The 14,484-nt window shown below is 36.1% G+C and overlaps 1 protein-coding gene across 1 annotated transcript in view; it reads left to right on the top strand.

The window, feature by feature from the left end:
- LOC109221486 overlaps positions 1–3,844 on the top strand; it is a gene marked incomplete at its 5' end in the record, with an annotated part of 9,912 nt that extends 6,068 nt beyond the window's left edge. Inside the window, one exon of the mRNA XM_019385964.1 lies at positions 3,442–3,844. Within this exon, the coding sequence (XP_019241509.1) occupies positions 3,442–3,636 (195 nt within the window). The remainder of the gene's footprint in view (positions 1–3,441) is intronic.
- Between the last annotated feature and the right edge of the window lie 10,640 nt (positions 3,845–14,484).

The raw sequence follows: 14,484 nt of genomic DNA, 5'->3' as shown, positions 1-14,484 counted from the left end.
TGATTCCTAAATTAATAGTCATAATCCTCCTAACTACCCCAACCAAACCATCATTAAAAGGTAACTCTACATCATCTTCACTCACACCTTCCTCTTCTTCCTCTTCCTCACTTTTTTTCCCCTCATATTCTCCATCTATAGTCCTCCTAATTACCCCAACCAAACCATCATTAGGAAGTTCTACTTCATCTTCACTTACTCCTCCCTCTTCTTCCTCACTTTTTTCACTCTCATATCCTCCATCTTCTCTCAAAAGAATATTTCTTCTATTTGGACATTCATGCATCATATGACCTCTTCCATGACATTTGTGACATTGAATGGAACTAGAAGGTTTTGAGAAAATAGAATTGAAAGCTTTACCTCCCCCTTTCTCATCAACTTTACCTTTCCCCTTGTATTCTTGAGGTCTAGAAATCATTTCTTGTTTTGGCCATGACTTCTTGGAATTGGTGTTTGGCTGACTTCTCCATGAGCTAGCTTGCCGCCTTCTTTTGTTTTGCTTTTCTATTTTTACAGCCAAATCTACTAACTCATCTATAGTTACATATTGTTGTGTCTCTACTACATCAGCTATTTCTCTATTTAAACCATTAAGAAATCTAGCCATAGTGGCCTCTTCTTCTTCCATACAATTAGCTTGGATCATAGCCATATCCATAGTTTTAAATTATTCATCAACAGTCATGGTTCCTTGCTTCAAGGTCTGAAGACGCAATTGCAGATCTCTTTGAAAGTGAGAAGGCACAAACCTCTTCCTCATGACTCTCTTCATCTCGGTCCAAGTGGCAATGGGTGGTTCTCCATCTTGTTGTCTGTCCCTTGTAAGCTTTTTCCACCAAATAGAAGCATAATTAGAAAATTCAACATCAGCAAAGCTTAACCTTCTTACCTTCAGAGTAGTGGTGACAGTCAAAGATGTCCTCGACTTTCCGCTCCCAGTCAAGGTACAAGTCTGGGTCTCTTGTGCCCTTGAAAGATGGTATCTTCATATTTATGCTACTAATATTATCATCTTCTACTCTACCTCGTTGTCCCCTCCTATCTCTTCCCACCCTATCTAGAATTACATCAAGGTCATCAACAAAATCATCTATAGGGTTTTCTTGATTTACAATAGGGCCATGGGGTACATTTATTCTATTATGAGGCCTAGGATTATTTTGAGGTTGTACATCAGGTTGATTTCCCCTCCTAAGTGCAGCTATTGTCTCATTTTGTTCAGCAATAGTATTCCTTATCTCTTGGAATTGCAAGTTCCATCTCTCGAATTGTTGATGCATGACTTGTAGAGTGAAATCATTTCTTGCTCGGATTTCAGCTTCCTGAAGGGCCATTATCACTAGCACCTGTATGAGACATCTTTAAAAAGAAATAAAAAGCTATCACTCAAACTTTGGCTCTTTCCCTCAATTGTTCTCACCCACTCTTACATTTTCCCCCTCAATTAACCTCTGGAAAATACCTTGTAGATTATAATTAAACCCAACTCGTATCAAAGCCCTTAGTAGTAAAATAAGGAAGTTTAGGGCACTAAAGAAACTGAAGAACCAATCCTAGAAAGAGTAGGATTTAGTTGAAACAAAACTCGAACCAAGAAAATGATTTTTAGAACAAGATCAAAGGAGTAAGAAAATTAATTTTTTTTTTATCCTTACAGATCTAGAATCCCCTCGTCTTGTTTCCTTTCTTGACGTCGGAAACGAACACAAATAAAATCTGATTTCTTGAAGAGCAATATGTTTCTCCCCTTTCTTTTTTTTTTGTGAAAGTTTTTTTTTTTTCGATTTTTTCTTTAACTTTTTTTTTTTGCTCCTTTGTTCAGAAATCCCCAAGACTTATCAAGAACGGAATGTTGATTATCACTTGATAACACAAAGGTTGGGAGATCCAAGAACGTAAAGAAAATAAGTTGAAGCAATGCGGAAGCAGTAAAGAAATGCAATCGAATTAAGAAAAGCAAGAAAAATAAACTAGATATGTGGAAGTTCAAGGAAAGGTCCAAGAACCTCGAGATTATGTTAATCTAGATTTGACAAGATCCTAATGCAACAAGTTGGTTTGGAACCATTTGCCTTCACTAGAGATAAGCTAATCAAGAACTAGATTTAGATCTTGACTTCTAGTTTGAATAACTTACGACAACAACTAGTGAAAGAAATTAGTCGCCTTCGAAGAATATCAAAAGAAACCAAAGATATCACAAGAAAGAAAATTATCTTACTACCTTAAGCTATGAACTAGTTAGGGTTGCACGATAAATCTCAAAGTAAAATTCACAAAGGTTCAAAAGAACTCACACTAATAATATTAATCTTCAATGTTCTTCTACAATGGAAGACAAGCACCCCTTTATATAGTAGTAAAGAAGGAGCTAGTCAATACTTCAATAAATGAGAATTATATTCCCTAGAAGCATAGAAGACTACCCACACTAAGACCAATGTAGTCAACATACACATAGACCAATGCAAGTCAACATAGATTATCACAACTATTAAAAATATATTCTAGAAATTATTTTTGGGGTTATTTGGGCTTATGAAAATTCCTCCCTTTTGGGGCATATTTTGGCCTCATTCCATCTCCTCTAGGACTTTAATTTGGGCCTCCAAATAGTTGCAAGGCTTGGTCCAAAGATCCTCTTTGTGCCGGAGCTTTTCTTCTATTATAAGACACTTTTTAATTGCCAATTGAAGCCCATTAAGCTTGTCTTGAAATTTCTTCGTTTGAGACCTTGTCATGGGCGTTCTTGGAACTTCCAAAGCTTCATCCTTCTCCTTTAATGATGTTGAGCTGCCATGGATGCTATCACCAGAGCAACTCTTCGAGACCCCTAACATCCCTCAAGCAGCTTCTCTAATGCAATTTGCTGTCGTGGTCCACATATCATTCACGTCCCCACTACTCTTCCAAACCCCCATACCGCTCAGGTCCCCCCTACTCCTCCATGCCTCCATGGCCAACAACTTCTTCTCCAACTCCTGAGCTTTTTCCTTCGTCAAGGCTCTCCACTTGATCTTAAGTTGACCATACGCAACCCTCTTTTTTCTCTTCATATGAGGAAAGAACAACAATTTAAAAATATATATAAGGAAAGAAAGGGGTTTGCTGCAACTGCTGTACGAAAGATTCATACTTTTGTCGATAGTGTACACCTTAATTGGTCACTTTTGAGTGAAAAGCCAGTTGCCATTTATATGCTTTTGCTTGTTTTCTCCTCTGTTGGTTATATAATGTGTCTATGCTCAACTTTTGGATATAGTGGTATGGTTTGTCAAAACCAATGAAGCATCTAATTTATCTTGTTTGAGAGAACATAATTACTTTGTATTTCTCAAGAAATAATACAGCCGCGTTGTCTCTCTAGCTCCTTTTTATATCTGTATATCTACTTCTTAGGACTTCTAACCGGGAACTTACACGTTGTGTCACTCACAGGATGGAAGAATATGGAAGGAGCGAGTGTCTGCAGTGAGAAGAAGGGCAGATATTCCAGTTATGCAGGAAGGAACAACTGCAGAGCCTGAGGCAGCTGGAACAAGACCTAGACCACCCATGAATCGTGTTATTCTTCCGTCAATCAGCGCGCCTGAACACAGTATCCTCAAGCTATTGGAGGAATCTGGAATTTAGCTGATGCATTGCTGAACCCGTGGCAGAGTACCTCTGTTATACCAGATAAACATGATGTTTCATACTTTACTTCTTTCCAAGTTTCTCTCTTGCTTTACATGAAATGCTTGTAATTTTAATTTTTAAAGGATACTTCACACATTTGCATGTAAATATTTTTTCATACTGATTCAAAATTTAATGTCCAATTACTTGTTTTGTTGGCTGATTGTATCTGCTATTCATGTTTTATAATGACACTGTCTGTTAGATTAGTTAGTGTTCGATGGGAGTATTTGAGAAGAGGTTGTTTTGTCCCTCATTGAAAAAGAAAGAAAGGAAGAGGTGTTTAAAAGCACTTCTTTGTCTTATATAGTTTGAATATTTTGAGGGTGTTTTGGAGGGAAATTGGAATTTGGCTATATTATTAGTAGTCAAGATTAGCCCGAAATAATATTTTAGTCACCCATTATTTGATTAATTAAAACATTTTTAGCCTTTTAATTTCAGAAAAACGTTTTAACATATTTTTTTTTAAATTCAAAAGAAGGTGACTATTGGTTTTAAAAGGTGCCTGTTATGAAGAGATGAGTTTGTTAATTCCAACAGACTCTTAGAGGTATCATAAATACTTATATCATCTCCAAAACGAAATTATCTGAAACTTTCATCTCTTTCTCTTCTACTTATTTTCTACAACTCACAACTATTGTGTTCTTGTGGGAAATTCGAGTTAACTGCTGAAACTCGAATTTCCGAGGCTTTGTAGAATCCTGGAGGAATTCTGCCATAATCCCTACAGCGACGAAATTGGGAATTTTAAATTCCTTAAGGACAGTGGCTACACTATTAAGGCCTAATTATTTCGTCCTATATTCTATTTTTTCTCTAACACTGTCTGTGATAAATTTACTCATAAGACATGCCAACATATTTATTTGGTGATTAGAATTAAAATATACATGTCAAATCTATAAATAATTTGAAGTAGTCTCAAAGGTTGTTTATAGTAATTCGTGTAGCTGTCTATACACTCACCCAGAAACTGAGTTTCTTATACTGGATTTAAAAAAATTTAGAGGATCTTAAAATTGAAACTCTTGAGCTCCATAATTTGTACAGAGGGAATTGAAAATCTGGTGAAATTTTGAAAATGTTAGATATTAAGATTTAACACTGGATGTGAAGTCAAATTGAGATCAAGCACGTGAAGTTTATGTGAATTCATAGATAGCAAATCGATCAATCCTGATGCTGTCCTTTTGCATTCTTTTCCATATGCACTAGAGTATGAGTTCGAAATGGTGCACTTAATTTGAAAAACAGACAATATATTCTTTCACTCTGCATTAGCACTAAAAACTTTGCTTCTGTAGAAAGAATGCTGCTGAGTTCTTCAAAATGAAGTTGATCTTTCTTCATTGTAAACTATGCTTTTTCATTTGGGACTATGTATAGCATCTGATTGTATTTTACGGGAAAAAATGTATAGCTTCTGATGTGTGCAGTGGAAGTTTCTTCTATGAAATACAGGAATAAATAAGCAATGGCAATTCCTTCTGAGAGAAACCGTGTGCTAGTATGATTTATTTGTCAAGAATGGTCAGTCTTGCTTCATACATCAGAATTTCACTTAGGATTGTAACAGGCTTTAACTATTCCTTTCTTCTAATTGACTTCTATTGAGGCATGCATACATCGTGAATACATTATGATCGTAACCAAGGATGTGGTCCAGTGGTCAATGAAGTAGAACGAATCGAGCACCCGGTACCTTACTCAACTGAGTAATAACATATCTTTCTTGTTGTACTTTTATTGGCAAATGGGCCAAACGGGCCGTCATGGCTTAACCAGAATAAACATAGGAGAATACTCAATATAGGACGACCTAACCTGATATAAAAACTTATACATGATATACAGGCCTATAAGGTTAACATGATCCTCTTTTAAGAAATTTTTACACCATAGGACTCTTATAAAATAATATTTATATTAATGTTACCATATTGTGATTATTCCAATAATAGCAGATTTTAGTAAAAATAGCACGATATAGCCAGTTTTCGGACTGCTCAATTAAAAATAGCCAGCGTTTACCAAGTCAATGAAAAATAGTCACTATTTTGCTGCAATAGAGACCGGTCCAACATAATATACTGGAATTCGGTGCACTTGTGTATGAACTCCAGCATATTATGCTGGACCGGTATACTTTGCTGGCTCCAGTATAATATATTGGAGACTGGAGCATCGGTGCTCCAAACTCCAGTATATTATACTGGACCAATATACTTGCTGGAACTCCAGTATATTATGCTGGAGTTCTAGTGTACTTATGCTGGAACTCCAGCATATTCTGGAATTCCAGTATAATATGCTGGAGTTCAAGTATACTTATGTTGAAACTCCAGCATAATATACTGGAGTATTTTCCGGGTTTTGAACAGTGTTTTTGCTCAGATTTATCTTTATATAAAAAGTGGCTAAATTTCGATTACTTTTGAAATTGGGCTATTTTTGAACGACCAGTTGTAAATCTGGCTATTTTTAAAATTTACCCCAGATTTTATTCCAAATATAGCATATTTGAAAGTAATTAATAGTAACTTATTTATTTTTTAACTCTTTCTTTAAACAAGGGATTATGTTTAAATTCTTAATATCTTATTTCTCTTTCTCTCATACTATCCCCTACCGTTGACTCTCTTTCTTCGATTTTCCAACCTCTTCACTGCTTTATTCTATTGCCGTTCCAACTTCCAAGTATCAATCCTTCTTTTAATTTTCATTGTGATTAAATTTGGAACTCAAAATTTTAAAACCTGAGACAGCGATGACGAAAATTAATATATACAATCAAGCTATGGAAGCCTATCACATATATACCATTAATATATCTTTGTTATACCATATAAATATACACAAAAAAATAAACAAATATAGATATACGGAATACCATCATTATACCATCTATATTTATATATACACACTTTAACAGAAGCAAAATCCACGCGCTGATCTTTCTAAGAATATATGGTATTATTAATTATACATGGTTATTATTGTTAATCATCTAAGATTATTTCTTATACCAAACATATAAATAATTTGTAATGTATACATACCATATATATTTTCACTAAATATGTGTATTTTATATTTTTCAGAATATAAGAATAAGGATGTTTATGGTAAACATACATGATTTATTCCAATATTATACGTATTATTAATTATACATGATTTTTAATAACAAAATCAATGAAATATTATTAAAGAAAACACATTGAGTGGATGTATATTTCAATTAAAGAAGAGTAGCAATCGCTTATAAAATTATAATAACATAAAAGCTCGGTAATTTACTTGTGATGGGTAGAATTTGTATATCATTAATTATATGCCTATTTTAGTGGAATTTGGAAGAGAGCTTCATTTTGGAAAGTTATCATCTTTCCTTTTATTTTTGCTTACTTTTAGGGATTATTAACTAGCATCCCTATTTTAATGGGATTGAGTGATTTTCTGCTAGGGAATGTATTTATTTAATTGCCATGAATGTAAAATAATGATTGCTGGTAGGTTTTTGAAATTTTTACTCAAATATTGTCTTTATGTTTTTTCCTCCATTTAAACTCAAAACATAGGCCGGCAAGACCATACAAGTATTCGTATACATGACATCTATCTACAAGTCTCTAAGAGTACACACTTAACATAAAGGTCGGGACAGGACCTCGCCATACCAAACAATACGCGTCTAAATCATACTAGTCAAACAAGCAACTCCGGAGCAAATGGAGCGCACCAACATCTTCGGCTGAGCTGATAGCCTACTTGGAGGACTCTCGACCTGTCTATCGGGACCTGCGGGCATGAAACGCAGCGTCCCCAAGCAAAAGGGACGTTAGTACGAATAATGTACCGAGTATGTAAGGCACATAAATAAGTACATAACAGACATGGAAGAGATATAGAGTAAATGACTCAACCTGTAAGTCTGGATAACTCTGTAAATCATGAAATATTTATAGTGTCATGTCGTGCATAGGTACATGTTTCATAACATCATCAGGCCTCTGAGGGCTTCCCATCATATCATCTCGGCCACTGTGGGCAAAATCATCAACGTATACCAGCTGATCAGGTAGTGGTAGGGTTGTTCATTCGGATCGGATATCCGAAATCCGAACCGATCCATTTAATTTCGGATTTCGAATTGGATCGGATTTCGGATTGTGTTTATTAAAATTTTGGATTTTGGATTCGGAGTGGAATGTTTTAATCCGATCCGATCCGAAATCCGAAATTATTAGGGCATGTATAAATTCTACACTTTAATTTCGGATAGTGAGTACTTCCTTTACATCAACCTCCAGGTTATTACCTTTATAATTGCTAGATTTAGCTATATTGGCACCATAGTACTGTCATAATTGCATAAACATGAATTTTTCTTAATGTGTTGCCTCTTTTACATAGAAAATATACATATTAGTTTAACCTTGACGCATAATAATACGATCCGAAATCCGATCCGCTCGAAACCTTAAAATCTGATCCGATCCGATATAATTCGGATGGATTCGGATTGCATTTTTAGAATCCGAATGTGCTAAATCCGATCCGATCCGATCCGATCCGTGCACAACACTAGGTAGTGGTTCGTATATAATGCCATCACCTTTACCGTATTAATATGAATGTCGGAATTTTCTTATTTATGAACCAGAAAGCGATATGCCTTACTATTTTTTGCATATCTTACGAAAACGCAATCAGCGGTTTTTTGTCCAATCTTTGCCCTTTGGGTTTAGGAACTTGCACTTTAGCCAAACGCCCCCACACTTTAAAATATTTTAAGTTGGGTTTCCTTCCGTTCCATTTTTCATATGGAAAGGATCGCGTTTTTCTATGGGAAACTCGATTCAGTATTTTGTTAGCTGTAAGAATAGCTTCCCCCCCACAAGTTCTAAGGTAAATCAGAACTTATTAACAAGGCATTCATCATCTCCTTTAACATTTTATTCTTTCTTTTCGCAATTCCATTACATTGAGGTGAGTAAGGGGCAGATGTTTGGTGAATAATGCCATTTTCCAAACATATTTCTTCAAAAGGAGATTCATATTCGCCGCCCCTATCAGTTCTTAACCAATTTTATCTTTTTGTTTAGTTGCGTTACAACTTCATTTTTGTATTGCTTGACTGCATCAATTGCTTCATCTTTACTGATAAGTAAGTAATATAGCAATATCTGGTACTGTCGTCAATAAAAGTTATGAAATACTTTTTTTCACCGCAAGATACTATTGAATTCATGTCGCAAATATCTGTGTGAATTAAGTCTAAAGGATTTGAATTCCTTTCAACTAACTTATGCTTAACATACTTTGACTCCACTTATATTTGACATTTCGAGTTATTGCATTCAAACTTAGGCAATACTTTTAAATTAATCATTTTTCGCAATGTTTTGAAGTTGACGTGGCCTAAACTTTCATGCCATAAATTATTTGACTCAAGCACGTAAGAAGAAGCTGAAATTTTATTCATATAAATGGCAATTACATTGAGTTTGAAAAGGCCCTCAGTAAGGTAACTTTTTCCTATATACATTTCATTCTTACTAACTACAACCTTGTCGGAAACTTAAACAGACTTAAAGCGATTCTTGACTAGAAGTGATATCGAGACTAAATCGTATTTCAGGAACATGAAGGACATCATTTAGAGTCACAATCTTGCTAGAAGTGATCTTCAAAGCTATCTTGCCTGTTCCTTCAATTTTTGCAGTAGCAAAATTTTCCATAAGAACTGTCTCGTTGGGTCCAATGGGAGCATAAGAAGTAAACAACTCCTTGTTAGCACAAACAAGATGAGTTACCCCCGAATCAATTCACCATTTTCTAGGATTTTCGATTAGGTTGCATTCCGAAAGAATGACACATAAATCGTCTATTTTATCATTCTTCTCAATCATGTTTGCTTGAATTTTCTTCTTGTCCTTCTTTGGTGCACGACATTCAGCAGCCTTGTGTCCATCCTTTCCACAGTTGTGGCAATTACTTTTGAACTTCTTCTTGCTTGGGTAATTCTTAGGTCCAGAAAACTAGACTGTATTCAAAATCAGAAAACTAGAAAATGGTTGGTTTAAGAAAAAAAAACAGAAAAAATTCCAAGCCCACAATTTCCTTGTGTGTCCTTAAGGAATTTAATCCCCTCACAGTTGCCCAAGGTTACAGATTAATTCCTCCCAAGATAGAATAGAATAACTATTCTGTAATAGCGGCACTTCAAATCACAGAACTTCGGCACACTCAAATGGTGAGCAAATCACACAAAAATGCTTACGTTTTGCTTTTGAAAACCAATGCAGAATGTAGAAGATCGGTCGCGAACTCGAGTTGGAAAATGATTTCGCAATCATATCAATTGAGCCGAAGCCGAAGCCGAAGCCGAAGCCGAGCAAGTGACGACGATGATGGCACGAGGCACCACTTCTTCTTAACTCTTTAAGAGCTACAAGATGTGCTTCTCTATATAAGCACAAAGATTTTCTTTCCTTCTTCCAATGAGGTACAAAGTGCATTAGTAAAGTGAACTAATTCAAAATTTCATTTCCCTCCATTTCTTTTCCCACCATTTTCCATTCACTTATTTTGTTATTACTAACAAAACCCAACATATATATTAATTAAGGGTGTCAAACGAGTCGAGTTGACCCGTTTTCGAACCTGCCCAGACCGATTGAAACCCGGCCCAGCCCGGACCCGTACTTAGGGGGCCGAGTGGGCTAGGTTAGGGGGGTTAGGGGAGTTGGTCCGTTCACCTTAATACATCCGGTTAACCGAACCGATCAAACACAGTCAACTAAAATCCCTATAGAACCGGTTAACCGGCCCGAACCGGTTTAACGGCTAGATTTCTGATTTTTTTTTTTAAAATGTCATGTGAACGTTGCCCAAGGGTTGATTGCAAGAATAGTCCTTTTTTGGGCAATATTTTTTAAAAAAATAACACTTTTAGTATTTACTAATTTAGCCCTTTGAAAAACTATAAATACACCTCCCCTCTTCTTCATTTCTTCACTCATCTCTCATTTCTCAAACTCAAATTCTCAATTCAAGTTAAATCATGCCCCGTACTTCTAGAGTGCGCTCATATATTTGGGAACACTTTGAGTGGTAGAAGAAAATGAAGAAGTTCAAAAAGTAAATTGCAAGAACTGTGGTCTAGTCTTAAATCTTCGTCTAGAGTGGGTGGACATATGCTGTTTAAGGAGGCATATGAAGAGTTGTCTTGAGCGTCCTCCAGAAATTCGTATTTAAGTTGATTTGAGATAATTTTGTTATTTTAAAGTTATTAGACGTATTTATGCTTAATGTTTTAGTTTGTTAGATTAATTTGAAGTATTATTATGCAATGAAAATTTGGTTTTACTCTCTTTTCGTTAATTTAGTTGTTGTTAAATGTAAACTTTAATTTGTAAGTTTGAAATAAAAAAAGAACTTGCAAACTATAAGTGCAATTTTTTTCATCTTCATTATATTCTATTATCTTAAATTCTTAATGAAATATTCAAAATTTCAAATATAAAGATTTTAAAGCCTTTGCATCGTTCTATTCAAGCACTCTTCTTATAAGATTTTTTTTTTGTTTTATATTTTTACTGTATATTAACATAAATTACGATAGTTATACAAAATACAAAAACAAAATAAAAAATAACACTAACCCGGCCCCTTGGACCCGTAACCGTTACCGTTTGTTTTTTACCCGAATGGACCCGGACCCATTAAGCCCGATATAGACTAACCCGTAACTGGCCCGGATTGAAAACCGGCCGGTTTCATTTTTTCCAACCTGGCCCGGCCCGGCCCGGCCCACCCATTTAACACCCTTAGTATTAATGCAGTCGTTGATATATGTCCAAGCTGATCTAAACATCACTATTATTCCTTTAACCTCTTAAAGACTAAATATTCTGAAATTTTAAGTTGATTCTTTTGATTTATAAGGGGAAAAAAATCAATTGCTGTGAACTTGTTTGAATCCTTTCAGTTTGTTGACTTATTCTTCTTCTTCTTCTTGCGTCGAAACAAAACCAAACCTTAAGGTCAACAAAACACTTGTAAGTACACAGTTGGATATCTTGTTTCCCAAATTATTGATTTTCTCGTCATAACTTACGTATATGGCAGCAAATAGTATCCAATTAACCTTCTGTTCCTTTTATCCTTTGTGTATGAGAGTTGATTCTTTAAAGATGGCAGTCACTACTTTTGTAGTTTCTCATCTCTCTATCAAATAATTGCTTGAAATTTTTAATTACAGCAAGAAAATTCACTCCTTTGCATGTAAACTTTTCATAATAATAAGAATATAATTACAATTTGCTCAGTAACGGTTTACTACAGGACCGATTTGGTGTTGCAGACTAGCAGTTATGAGTATGACCACATCCACTATCTTCGATTTGGACAAGTATACATGAAAAAGACATCATCTTTTCAAATCTATATATAAGAAAAATGCACCCGCTCTCAGCATCAAAATAGCTGATCACCTCTTTTACTATTATATTATCGTTCATTTTCATTTTTTCTTTTCCTTTTTTTTTAAAAAAAAGTACACCACTGATGAAAAAAGTTACTAGAGATAAATGCCTAAGATTTGAATCTGTAGTAATGGTAAAAATGTTAGCAAGTAATTCGAAGTTATTAGTAAACTATGTATGTTATATCTGATTAATATGCCCTGTTCAGTGTTCCCTGTCATATTATCCTTTGCTTCAACAAGAAGGGGAATAATTCAGTTGCTTCCCCTTTTGGCAATTGGCAGATATTGATTAGGAAGTTTCATCTCCAAAACACAAGATATAAATTAGCATTGTTGACCATGTGGTAGAATGATAGTTTTATCAAGAATAATGATGAGTCTGTACATGCAGTAACAGTTAATTAATTTTTATAAAAATAATTAACATAACCCTAAGTACACTGCATTAAGCAATGATGCACAAACTCACCATTCAGTCATTTCTATTTCACTTTCTTAGTTTTCCTTTCAATTCTTGGAGAATCACAATGTGAACAATGTTTCTTTATTTTAGCATGTCCGATCATTAGCACAAGAAATAGAAAGGTCACCATATGATACTTATGACATGAGCCAAACGTACTAAAGGAATAAAAAGTCTACATTCGTTCAATATGCTTTGATACAAGACACTCAAAATACAATATGGCAAGAGAACCATTTTCCATCAACTGTAAAAAAGACTAAAACTAACTGTTTGGCTCAAAAGTTAACAATATACTTTGTAAGCTAAAAAACAATCAAAAGTAGAAAAAGGGTAAATCGTAATCAAATATAATAATCCTAGAGATGCAAAGATGATAATATTGTTGTAGATCTAGTATTGCAAAGGGACAGTATGAACTCAATAAGATGCGTTCGTTTGAAGTAGAGATAGAGAGAGAAAGCCAGAAAAATGAGAGAGTTGTATTAGATCAGATGCCCTCTTTACAATGTGAAGGTCTCCTTTATATAATAGGAGACCTTCCTCGAAAGAATCAAAAAGTTACAAAGATAGGTAACGTCTCCCTAGTGAAGACATTGAGTCCTAAACGATGTCGCTTTTGCCCCCACGGCCGAGTCGTACCCGCTACGTTGGCAGGCGTACACGTATTGGGCGTACCCACTGGCGTAGAGATGCTGAGAGTCAAATTTGACCCTATACAGTTAGTCCCTCCGCTCGTTGGAGACGCATTCGGTGGGCGTCTTCGATGGGCGGAAACGTGAACCTCGGCTTAGGAGAATTTGACCTCGACCTAGGGCGGCAATACGAATGGAGTGAAATACATGACGTTATTAAGCCACTGACGCGCGACTTCCTTTTTGGAATGACGTCATCGCCTGTATGCGTCGTTATTATATTTGCCCCCGAGGCGGTTCAGAGGATGATGGGACATTTTGGTTTCCGGCGCACGTTTTGAATCATGACTCTTCGATTCCTGTGCAACTTATCCTTATAAGTATGAGAGAGGTTCGATTTGATTCTATTTTCAATCCTTCGGAAAGCATTTTCTGATATACACCTTAGTCTTTCTTTACTGTAACCGTTATTTTGTGAGGGACTCTCCCACTTCTGTTGAAACCACACTTCCTATCGTCAGTGCTTCGTTTCTTAAGTAGTATAATCATGACAAAACGCGGACAGGGTAGTAAAAAGGCCAACGATAATGCCTCGTCTAGGGTTCCGCCATCTTCCGGTGGTGAAGGGGAAAAGGCGGAGAAGGCCCTTGTTCCTCTCAGCGTAGACAACGTCCTTCCGAAGGAGACGCATGTTCGCAGGGATTTTCCGACTAAAAGCCCTGACCTTCCCTGGGAGCACAGCGTTTTATTACAATCTCATTTAGATGACCTTCGAGAGACGCACCATATTCCGGACCACGTGGAAATGGTTCCGGCCGGGACGGACTATGCCAATGTGCACCGGCCTGGATATTGCACGTTCTATGAGTACCCGTTCTTGATCGGTTACAATCTTCCAATCTATCCTTTGATGGAGGAGCTTTGCCGTTTTTATAATGTGTGTCCGGCCCAGCTCACTCCTTATACCTTAAAGGTGTGCCGTATTATGACCACTTATGCGGCCAGGGCTGCATGCAGCGTCTCGGTTCACCACCTCTTACAATTATTCAATGCTGGTTACCTGAGGGGTACCATGTTGCAGCTAAAAGGTCGGGGCACAAGGGGCTTAGTTGTTAAAGCCGATGATAAGCCCAACCGCCGCTTTTGGCGTAAGTATTTCTACATCAGGACGGAGCACCTGGTGTCGAATCCCGAAGGGTTCCCGG

The sequence above is a fragment of the Nicotiana attenuata genome, unplaced genomic scaffold, assembly GCF_001879085.1.
Source record: "Nicotiana attenuata strain UT unplaced genomic scaffold, NIATTr2, whole genome shotgun sequence".
In the NCBI taxonomy this organism is placed as follows: Eukaryota; Viridiplantae; Streptophyta; class Magnoliopsida; order Solanales; family Solanaceae; genus Nicotiana; species Nicotiana attenuata.
The sequence above is the reverse complement of the archived record's forward strand: the minus strand, read 5'-3'. Positions and strand labels throughout refer to the sequence as shown.